Source organism: Peromyscus californicus, unplaced genomic scaffold (assembly GCF_007827085.1).
Source record: "Peromyscus californicus insignis strain IS unplaced genomic scaffold, ASM782708v3 Scaffold_15__1_contigs__length_86483966, whole genome shotgun sequence".
Lineage (NCBI taxonomy): Eukaryota > Metazoa > Chordata > Mammalia > Rodentia > Cricetidae > Peromyscus > Peromyscus californicus.
In genome coordinates, this window is record NW_026294447.1 from 82,248,850 (window position 1) to 82,260,364 (window position 11,515).

Consider the following 11,515-nt stretch of genomic DNA (forward strand, 5'->3'; position numbering starts at 1 on the left):
ACAATGGCTTTACTGCACTAACAACAGAATGCATTATACTACATGATCTTTAGCCTAGGAGCAACAGGCTGCACCATATAGCGTAGATGTGTGAGCAGCCTCGCCACCTACATTTGAGTACACTCTATACGGATCACCCAACAATGAATCAGGCTAGCGCTGCGCTTCAGAACCGTTAGCCATGGCTGCTCCATTTGGTTTAGCAATGACAATTCCCAAACTAAAGTCATTCGGGCCTTAGTGACTAAAGTAACTTGTTTTTCTAGATTCTCACCCTCTGTGCCCTATGGACCCTAGTAATGAGTGACCAGGAAAAGATGCTTACCTATCACGTAACATCCTCACCACTCACCTCACTCCCCTAGCTACCTCTAGCAACCACCTGCCAAAAAGGGAAACATTACAGTGGCCTTCCTCCTTCCCTTTTTGTGCCCTGTAACTAACTACCCCAGCCTGTAAGGCAACAGGCTCAGGTTCTTACACCAGAGGTCCCCCCTCTGCAGGTCCTTTTCCAACTAAAGCCCATGCTGTCTGAAGAGTCACTGATTTCCGTCTTGATGTTCTTACAAGAGCACACATCCCTCAAGCAGTGCCTGATGGTGGTATGCAGCATTCCTCCAAACCACAGATTAGTGAGGCATAAGCGTGACAAAACAATGCCAAAACCTCAGCAATCACCCACCTAGAAATTGTAGACCAGTAACTTCTGGAACCGGAATTCTTTATCAAAATGAAAAAGTGATGATAAAATACGAAAACAGGCCTCACCTAAATCCAAGGATACCGGTATTAGCCATCACATAAGCTAATCCAAGGATGCCGCTTCCCATGATGGCGTTCATCACATTAAAGACTGAGAAACCAAATGAAACACCCGGAGATCGCTGTCTGTGAGGTTCCTGTAAACACACGGTTTAGCCACTTTAAACGTCCGAATGAGGAATTTAAAAATCTGTCCAAACATCACTGTCAAATTAGGCAGGCGATCTACAAACCTGAGAATTTGTGTGCAACACTAACTACATAACCAGGACAGGGTTAGGTCTTCTGTCCATATAATACAAGCTAGAGTCATCTGAGAAGAGGAAACCTCAGCTGAGAGAATACCCTCATCAGACTAGCCTGCAGGCAAGCCTGTGGGGGGGGGTGGGCATTTTCCTGACTGACATGGAAGGGCACAGCCCACTTTGGGTGGTGCCATCCCTGGGCAGGCCCGCCTGAAAGAAAGCAAGCTGAGCAAGCCAGAAGGGGCAAGCCAAAAAGCAGTGTTCCTCCATGGCCTCTGCTTCCGTTTCTGCTTCCAGGTTCCTGCCCTGACTTCTCTTCATGATGGACTATAGCTGTAAGATAAAATAAACCCTTTCCTCCCCAAGTTGCTTCTTGTCATAGGCTTTATCACAGCACCAGAAAGCAAATTCGGACACAGCACTTGTTCCTTTCCTTTTGACCTCTTGGTGCAGTTCGAGGAACCTGGTCTTTCAGAAAAAGACCTCCTCCAGTACAGGGCCCAGGCTGGCCTCAGGAGGAGCCATGGCCTTTCTTGTGACTTCAAGGGATCAAGATAAGGTAAACAAAGGGTGGAGACTGAGAGAAGGAAGAGGCCTCAGCTCACGTGATTCCTGATGAATCCCTGTGTCAGCATGGAACTGCTGTCCATAACTGTTCCTCCCCAAGTACTAGGGCTGCAAAACTAACCTTTTATTTATATACCTAATGAATTAAGTCTGCCCAGCAAGGACGATCAGGAATATCTTACAGGGACAACAGAAGCAAAACTATCCACTGTTAACCGTATATGGATTTCAGTTAAAGTGGAGTCCCAGGACTGGAAAGCAGTACTGGGTTAGGGCGCTTGTCTAGCATGCCCAAGGTCCTGGGCCGGATCTTCGGCACCGAAGAGGGGGCGGGGGTCCTGGGGCTCACACAGCCTACTACCCCGGCTTTAGGTTAAGGACAAGCTGTGTGCGTACAGATCCCTCTCCTCGTCCTCACTTACAGGGACATCTGAATTAAAGTGCCTAGAGCTCACCTTTCCCTTCGCCCCACGATTAAGTCCAAAAAAAAAATCATCTCATGATTCTTGCAAAGACCTCACAAGACTAGAGGAAATTGAAAGGCGACAAAGATACAAAACAACTGTGAGTCACAAAACCCTGGCTCATCCCGCCGGGCCGGTGTCCCAAGCCCCACTCTGGACTGAGCGCGCCAAGCGACTGCCACATTCCAAACCCGGCTGGGGTCAGTGGTTCGAGTCCCACCCCGGGGTCCGTCCCCTCACGTCCAGAACTCTTCTAGCAAGCGCTTGGAGGATGCTGCAGGGCAGCAGCCCCGCGCTGTTAGCGGAGCCCACTTACGTTGCTTAGCAACGGGCTCCACTCTTCCGCAGCCGCCGCCTCCTCCGGCTGCTGGGCAGAGACGTACCAGCCCGGCTCGGCTTGGTTGCTGCCCTGCGACGCCTGCATGCTGCTCCGCGGCCGACTACCAAGTCCATCGGCGAGCCTCTGGTCCGGCCCCACGCGCCCTGTGGAGCCGCGTCAGGGGCGGAGTTACGGGCCTGGCCCTTCCGGGTTCCCGTACCTTCCCGCGGCCAGGAAGAGCGGAGCGAGTCCGCCAGAGCTGACTCTCTACGCTCCCTCTGCGGCCAACAGTGATGACGTCGCCGAGGCCACGCCCACCCGCAGAAGAGACATTGCCGAGCTGCACCAGAGCATGAGGTGAGGGTTCTGGTCTTCGCCCGCCCTCCGGGACTTGGGAAGGGGCGCCTGGTGAAGGGGTTGCAAGGGTCCCGGGTGATGAGAGAGATCTGACGGTCCGGCGGCAGCAGCCGTGCTCCAGTTAAACGCCTGGGGAGGGTTGGGGTGTATGTAGCTCGGTGGCTTGAACGATTGCCGAGCATGAGTATTGCCCAGGATTAGATTGCCAGTACCACGAAAATCTTTTCATGGTTTTTAATCCACATTTTACAAATAATAAATGGACACCTAGAATTACTGAGTTTCAGTATGGTTCATTAAATACTAGTATAACTCTAAACTTCATTGCTTTATAGTATAGTGGCCTCTGACAGGACCCTTTACCACTTACTTCGTGTTTTAAAAGATGGAATGAACAGCTAATACTGTGCTTCAAACACACAGTCAAGCCTTGTCCATCAAAATACCGAAGCCAAGGCACTTCAGGCAAGGCCCATGACACTACAGTGTGAATGGCATCCTAGCAATATACTAAGGCCACGTGGGAGGGGAGAGGATCTCGTTTACCTAGGCTGGCCTGGAGGATGAATTTCTGATTCTCCTGCCTTGCCTGCTCTTCTGAGTGGAGTGTTGGACTCAGAGACCTGCACCGCTGTACCCATTATGCAGTGCTGAAAGCCCATGGATTTGTGCGTGCATGCCAGGCAAAGCACTCTTCCGGCTGAGCTATATCTCCAGCCCTTAAGGTCATTCTTAACCAAGGTTTTTGTCTTCTGAGATTGGTCTCAAATGCGTCCCAGGCTGGCCTTGAACTTTTAACCCTCCTGTCTCCCTATTGCTGAGATTACAGACAGGCACCACTGTGGCTGGTATAAGTGATGCTGGGGATAGACCCCCAAGGCTTCATGCATGCTAGACGAGCTACCTTTTAGGCCTTGCTGAACCACTTACCAGCCACACAACTTTGGGTGATTAACTTACTCCTTAGCTTACAAAGTTCATAATAAAGCTTCTGATACAAACGCCTGTAAGAATATCCTAGGAAATATGTCCATTGGTGGCATCCAATATAGTAACCATTTCATTTAGAGATCCCCCTTAACTCAGATTTCACACTTCCAATTCTCTGTGTGTTCTGTAGAAAATTGTGAGCAGAGGTCATTGAATATGGGGAGGCAGCTGGACTGTTAATCCTTCTGTTAGAAGGGCAAGCAGACTGAAGACGCAAATTTATTGTTTAACCAGTGACAAAAATTGTACTGTCCTGCAAGAGAGACTACTGTCCCTCTATGCCTTTCAGACTTTCAGTCAGCACTTAGCAGGTGATTTAAAAGAGTTTGTTTTCATTCTCAAGCCGTTGTGAATGGACTCCTATGTAGTTTGATGGTGTTTTTGAATCTTTTTCCTAGAATCTTATGGAAGCCATTGGGATTCTCAAGAAGACTTCTGCAAGTAGAATGGTGTCGCCCCAGTGAATCTGTATCTTTGTCCACAATCACAAGGACATTGGTACCAAGGCTTAGGAAAGCACCTAGTGTTTTTTGGTTGGGTCAGAGACAAGGATTCCCAACCATGCCAGAAACAGAAGCAAGTATGAGAGATCCTGAGTTATTTTCACCACCCTCTGGTGTTCGAGGAATGACAGAACTGGATAGGACAGCTTTTAAAAAGACAGTGTCCATCCCAGTGCTCAAAGCGAGGAAAGACGTCGTCAACAGATTGATGCGTGCCCTCAAGAGAGTAGCCCTGCAGCGCCCGGGCATAAAGCGTGTCGTTGAAGATCCCGAAGATGAGGACAGTAGACTCATCATGTTGGATCCCTTCAAAATGCTTTCCGTTGAGTCCTTTGAGAAGGCAGAACTTGGTGCTTTAGAAGAACTCGATGTCAGTCCACAGTTATCCGAATACAATTTGGAACTAACTTATGAAAACTTTAAGTCAGAAGAAATTTTGAGAGCTGTGCTTCCGGAAGGTCAAGACGTGACCTCAGGGTTCAGCAGGGTTGGGCACATCGCACACCTGAATCTCCGAGACCATCAGCTGCCGTTCAAGCATTTAATTGGTAGGTGTATTATAGTCAGATTCATGTTCTAGAAAAAAAAAAAAAAGACTGATTCTAATGTTAGTGCTTCAATTTTTACTTTAAAATTCTAACTTAGAGAAGCAGGGTAGTTTAGTTTTAATCTGAAGCCAAATCATAAGCACCATCCCTGTTTATGACGAGCCTTTTGGAATATCTTCTCTCTAGTCACAGGATTGGCATAGACTTTGGGTCTCCCAACACACACACACACACAAAAGCTGTGCTCTATATTGAACATAATTCTTTCAGTCCAAAAAACCATTAGGCCTCTGGGACAATGTTTAGTACTAAGTTTCAAAAATGGCAGTGTTTTAATTAAAGTCAGATATACAATGCTGTTCATTTATTGATTTAGCTAATTATGCCTCTTCTTTAAGTTAAGCACTTTAAGACATTTTAAGTGTTCCTAGCTGTTTAGAAACTGTAATGAACACCCCACTATTGTAGCTCCACGGAGACCCAAGGCCTTTACTCTTTAGATGGAAGACCAGTCAAAATCATTTTATATAAATACTCGGCATCCATGCAGTCTGTGGATTACTGCCTTTTTTAATACAATAATTTTCAAAATTTGTGGGAATTACTCACAGCTTTAAGATGCAGTAGTCAGTGTTTTGCACGGCTGGGACTTGATAATGCCATTCTGCTTCTCTGTTTTGTTTTGTTTTGTTTTGTTTTTTAGAGCTGAGGACCGAACCCAGGGCCTTGCGCTTGCTAGGCACGTGCTCTACTACTGAGCTAAATCCCCAACCCCTCCGCTTCTCTGTTTTTATTAACAAAGACACTGATCCTGCACAGTAGTGACCCTGAGAGTGGGGATTAGGTGCAATGTCAGATGTGGGCTACCTACCCACATGTCAGTGCCTGCCTACCCTAACTCAAAACATCCCTTGGTCATGCTTGGTTTTTAATTTTTCATAAAATGCTCAAGGGTTAAAAATAAAACACTTCTGGCTGGCGATACCGCTCAGTGGACTTACCAAACAAGTGCAAAGCTCTAAGTTTTTGCTATGGAGTTGTAGAATTGCTTTTAATGTCTTAACATTTCATTTAAAATTAACTTTTATATCTTGAAAATTGGTGGAAGGCAATACAGCTCTGAATATGTGGGCCACACAAACCGGACTTGATTGGTGGGGAAAAAAAGACACAAAATTGGGTGGGTAGGGAGGGGGGATGGGATGGATCCGGGAGGAGTTGGGGAAGGGAGTTAACAGCCTCAAACTCATTGCAGAAATTCTCAAAAAAAATTTTTTAATTGAGTTCAGATATTTGAAGCAGAACACAGTAAGTGAGCCATTGATGCATTATTTTTATTGTATTCTGAATTCTGAAATTGCATTTCATTGCATTTCAGCTAATTTATATTCAGTACATTTTACTAACTCACAGATGAAGTTCTTTCCTTATGAAATGAGAGCATATAGATCTTTATAAAATTTTAATGCTGGCAAAAAGATACAGACTTAATTAAAGAGCAACAGTAAGTCATTTTTGATGTATATTTTTGTCTTTGTAGCTTCTCAGCTATGATAAATATTCGAGTAAAAGAACACTTTTAGTTTCTGTCCGACTCTGAGGAACCCCAGTCTCCTTGGTTGTAAACATTGCTGGCTGAAATACATTTCCAAACCGGAGGCATTTGTTTCAAACCCAGAGTAAAAGAAACCTTTGGTGTGAGGCCAGCAAAAACGAGCACGTCTTTGCTGGCATTTCAGGGACCATTTGTTGTTCAGGGTCTTCACAGCCTCTTGTTCCATCCTTTGCCAGTTTCATATTTGCGTTTATTTGACTGTGTTTAGCAAAAATGTGGAAAACGATAGACCACAAGTCCCCCCAAAAAAACTTTTTAAGGTACCCATAAATTCTATATAGGCTGTAAGTCATTAGCTTATCTCTTTGATTTTTTTTTTTTAGAATTGTAGGTAGAATTACACACACTAAGTACAGCTTTTATTTGTAAACCAAAAGAAAATGTAGTTCATTTCTGTTAAGTATTTTAATTATAATTTCACAAACAACAAGCAGTATTTATAATGAATTTTCACCTTTTAGGCCAAGTTATGATTGACAAAAACCCAGGACTCACCTCGGCAGTAAATAAAACCAGCAATATTGATAATACATACCGAAATTTCCAAATGGAGGTACTGTCTGGAGAGGAGAAAATGCTAACCAAGGTACTGCACTGTAATACCAACCCAAAGTGAACAGAAAGACTGATGCTTGGAATCAAGACAGCATGTTCACAATATGCCTCTGGACAGTTAAGGGACAGAGCAAGCTGAGGAACAGTGTGTGAAAAGTAGTTCTTGAAACATCCATCTGCCAGGTTATTCCTGGGCACTCTCAGGGGGCAGACACTTAAATGCCCCCAGCTCTGGCCAGAAGTGTTTGGTTTGGTCCAAGAGGGAAGGTAATATACCAATATGAAATTAGGGCCCCAGGAAACAGAAGAAAGATATAGCATATTTGTCTAAGTTAGGGACTTTCTGGTCTTTGATTCTTTGTTCATAAAATGAGGAGCTTAAAATGTCTAATTTATAGATATGAAATTTGTAAAATTTTAGTAATTGTTGTCTAAAAACATATGAGATGAATTTCTAAACAGTCTTATTAAATAAGAAACATAGAACCAAATACAGGGTAATAGCTGAAGAGATCAGAGAAATAGCGAATAGCCATGACTAGCCTTAGCTTACCACCACGAAGTAGCTTGCCCAGAGAGAGCTTCTTCCTGTCTAAACTGCGCTTTTATTACCTTCCTGTTCTGCCTTCTCATTGGCTCTAAGCCTAGCCACATGACTTCCTCGTCACTGCCTGTCTATACAGACCTCCAGGTCTCTATGGTTGGTGCTGGGATTAAAGGCTTGTGTCACCATGCTTGGCTGTGTCCTTGACCACACACAGACTCTGCCTGCCATGTGATCGGATTAAGGGCGTGGGCTACCACCGCCTGACTTCTGTTTATGGCTCACTGACCTCTGACCTCCAGGCAAACTTTATTTATTAACATACAAATAAAATCACATTTCAGCACAATTAAAATACCACCACAAACATAGAGATACCCCAAATTCTAACATGTCCCTTTGCAACCTGAGTGCTATAGAGAGCCGCTTGCTTGCTGTGTGGAAGTGTTCTAGAAGAGGAAGGCTTCAGATGATTCTGTTGTTTTCTTTCTTCATCTGGGAACATAAGCCAGTTAGTCGGCCTCTCCGCGCAGCATTCCTTGTGTGAATTGGAATCAACTTTATGACCCTTTAGGATGGGAACAACTATTTGGCTTTGGAGAACTGACTTTTCACATGAAAAAGGTGAATGCAAGATATTAACTGGCCACAGAAATGGTATAAACACCAGGAGTCTAACCAGAAAATGTTTTTGTTTTTGTTTTTCGAGACAGGGTATCTCTGTGTAGCTTTGTGCCATTCCTGGATCTGGCTCTTTAGACCAGGCTGGCCTCGAACTCACAGAGATCCGCCAGGCTCTGCCTCCCGAGTGCTGGGATTAAAGGCGTGCGCCACCACCGCCCGGCCAGAAAATGTTTTTAAGTGAAGTTATTTGCTCCTATGGCAGTAACATGTACATGTATGTTCTCATGTGTACATACACAACCTATCCAGTTTCAGTGGGCAGACTTTAAATCCAATGAGATTAACTAAAAACCTGATACCCTTCCTTTTCAGGTTCGAGAAAATAATTACACATATGAGTTTGATTTCTCCAAAGTCTATTGGAATCCTCGTCTCTCTACAGAACACGGCCGGATCACTGAGCTTCTCCGCCCTGGAGATGTCTTGTTTGATGTTTTTGCTGGGGTTGGGCCTTTTGCCATACCCGCAGCAAGGAAAAACTGCACAGTATTTGCCAATGATCTCAATCCGGAGTCCCATAAATGGCTGTTGCACAATTGTAAGCTGAATAAAGTTGACCAAAAAGTGAAAGTCTTCAACATGGATGGAAGAGACTTCCTCCAAGGACCGGTCAGAGAAGAGTTAATGCGGCAGCTAGGACTGTCAACCGAAGCAAAACCCTCTGTCCACATTGTCATGAACTTGCCAGCAAAGGCCATAGAGTTTCTCGGTGTTTTCAGGTCACTCCTAGACGGGCAGCCGAGCAGCAGTGAGCTCCTTCCCACAGTGCACTGCTACTGTTTCTCCAAAGACGCCAATCCTGCTCAGGATGTCTGTCAGCGAGCTGGAGATGTGTTAGGCGTTCCCTTGGAGGCAAGTAGTTCAGTTCACCTGGTGAGAAACGTGGCCCCTAACAAGGAAATGCTGTGTATCACCTTCCAGATTCCTGCTGCTACACTCTACAAGACCCAGGCCCTCAGTGTAGGTGAGCAAGTTCTTGAGACTGGAGTGGGAAGTATCATACCATTAACATAGCTCGTGTGTGTGTGTGTGTGTGTGTGTGTGTGTGTGTGTGTGTGTGTGTGTGTGTGTGTGTGTGTTGTGTGTTAAGGTTTGGAAGTGGGGAAATTAAACTAGTTCCAGTCATTTTGTTTGTGATACCTTGCCACTTAGCTTAGAATGTTTCTTCAAGTTTTAGCATGGTATGTGGTTTAGTCTAATCGGCTTGTTAAAATAATAAATCTACAGCAATGTTCTTTAAGGTGACTGAATGAAAAAAATCTTAAGAATATCTTCTTTAAAAAAAGTTGTATTCAACTGTTAAAAATCCTCTAAAATGAGTTTTCTTAATTTGTTACAGAGAATCCCGAAGAGCCATCTCTTAAACGGCAGAGGACAGATGATTCTGTCTCAGAACCACAAATTACATCAGATTCTTAGTTGGAAATGCTTTCTCCATCTCTCCAGTAAATTTTTTGTAAAGAAGTACAATTTGTATGATTTGATAAACTTTGACTATCAGGTATTTGTAATTGAGCCCTTATATTTTGCTCCTATAAATGGAACATTACCAAAGTAAAATTTAACTGAAATAAGCTGAACTTGTATTGTAGACAGTTTTATTGTTGGAATTTCAGGCATGAACCACCATTATCCAGCACAGTTTTAAAGTAGAATTGGGATGGGCCAGTAAGAAGGCTCAGTGAGTAGAGGTGCTTGCTGCCAAGCCTGAGGACCTGAGTTTGATCCCTGGGACCAACATGGTCAAAGGAGACACTCCTGGAAGTTTTCTTCTCACCTCATGTGTGCACCAAGGCACTCATGCATACACAGGTGCAAAATAAATGAACAAATTAATAAATTAAAAATCTAAATTATATAACCATTTTACAATCAAGTTATTTTTATTAGATAAATGGTTTTTTAATAGTGTCTGTCCCTCAGAGAGACAGTTTTTAAAAACTGAGCGACTATATTCTGCTTAACTAGGAAAGCATTTAACTACATTGTAGTTATTAGTGGAAAAACGTGATTATTTTATGTAACTTCTCTACTACCAATTAGCAGTATAAAAGTAACACAAAGTTAAATTATTTAGATGAGGAATAGGAAACCCACACCTTCCAGGCCACATCTGGCATAATGGCCTATGACAGGAGGATTTGCTTTATTGAAAAATAATAACATTTTGTGACATGGAACTTACATGAATTTGAGTTTTGGGGTTTTGGTGTGCATGAACTTTGATTGGCACCTGTCAGTTTTCATACTGTCTACAGCTGCTGCCACGATAGACAGCAGAGTGGAGCAATTACAGCACAGACCTCGAGGTGACCCTCATGGCCATACTGCAGCTTGGCGTGCTACACATCCCGCGGACATGGTTAGAACTCAGGAGACAGCATTTTGAATGCTGTGCACATAACCACAATACACATTGTTGTTTGGGGACAAGAGTCTCACACTCTAGCTCACTCTGACCCAGAATTTACTATGCAGCCCAGGTTGGGCTTGAACTTACAGCAACCCTCCTGCCTCAGCCTCCTAGATGCTAGGATGACAGGTGAGTCACCATGCCCAGCTTCACAAATTTCATTCTTTTGTGAGTAGTGCCTACCCATTATATCAGGAGAAATGGACCTTGGATATATTATGCTTTGAAGTTTCAGTGGGGTGTGGATTATTTTTATATCAGATGACAAAGCATGTATACCCTTGTCCAAAAAAAAAAAAAAGAAAAAGAAATAACAGTATGCATTATATTACTGCACCAAGTACTTGTCTCAGCTTTTAAATAATTCAGAAAAGTTCAAAAGCCAGGATAGCAAATAAAACAAAAATTAGGTTATAACTTCTAAGTCCCCAAATGACTTTTAGCCAATTAAAAAAGCCATTTACTGTTGCTGAGTTAATTGTGTTTGAATGTAGCAACTGAAGAACTGTATCCAGAGAAAATAAACATGTGTAAGAGGATTGGCCTTTGGCAAGAACAGTTGTCGGTTAAGAACAGTGGGACCAGTGTCAGTAGGCAGCTGAGAAGGTAAAGGATTCTGCCCTGGCTTTTAAGGGGCTGACAGATGTTGCTAATACTGCTCAGTTCTTTGAAGCTTTGTGACCAGGCTTGAAATAACTAAAGATTAGCCTCGGTGACTGCTCTCTACGTGGAACTATGAATGAAAAAGGAGCTTTGAAAACACTATAATGTACAACCAAAGTAGAATTTGCTAAGTCTCTCATCAATGACTTTTTAGAAAGCATGTGGAGCGGAGGGCTTAGTTGGACCCGTTTATAAAGCTTGTGAAAATGTTAGCAGTTTAAAGCTTATACCTGTTCACTGTGTTATTTAGCAAGTACCTTTTGAAAAGGTTGTAGTCTCTCGTGTG

General features: G+C 43.7%; 2 protein-coding genes across 3 annotated transcripts in view; one reads left to right on the top strand and one right to left on the bottom strand.

Moving 5' to 3' along the window:
• Slc38a6 (solute carrier family 38 member 6) overlaps nucleotides 1–2,462 on the bottom strand; it is an 84,334-nt gene extending 81,872 nt beyond the window's left edge. For both annotated transcript variants that reach the window (XM_052739598.1, XM_052739599.1), the window contains exons 1-2: nucleotides 2,355–2,462; nucleotides 769–899 (exon numbers count right to left, since the gene is read on the bottom strand). In XM_052739598.1, coding sequence (XP_052595558.1) covers nucleotides 769–899; nucleotides 2,355–2,462 — 239 coding nt within the window. The remainder of the gene's footprint in view (nucleotides 1–768; nucleotides 900–2,354) is intronic.
• Trmt5 (tRNA methyltransferase 5) lies at nucleotides 2,461–10,880 on the top strand. The gene is made up of 5 exons (XM_052739597.1): nucleotides 2,461–2,714; nucleotides 4,103–4,755; nucleotides 6,832–6,956; nucleotides 8,466–9,117; nucleotides 9,493–10,880. The coding sequence occupies exons 1-5, from the start codon at nucleotides 2,461–2,463 to the stop codon at nucleotides 9,570–9,572; spliced, it is 1,764 nt and encodes a 587-aa protein (XP_052595557.1). The 3' UTR covers nucleotides 9,573–10,880.
• The last annotated feature ends 635 nt before the right edge of the window (nucleotides 10,881–11,515 follow it).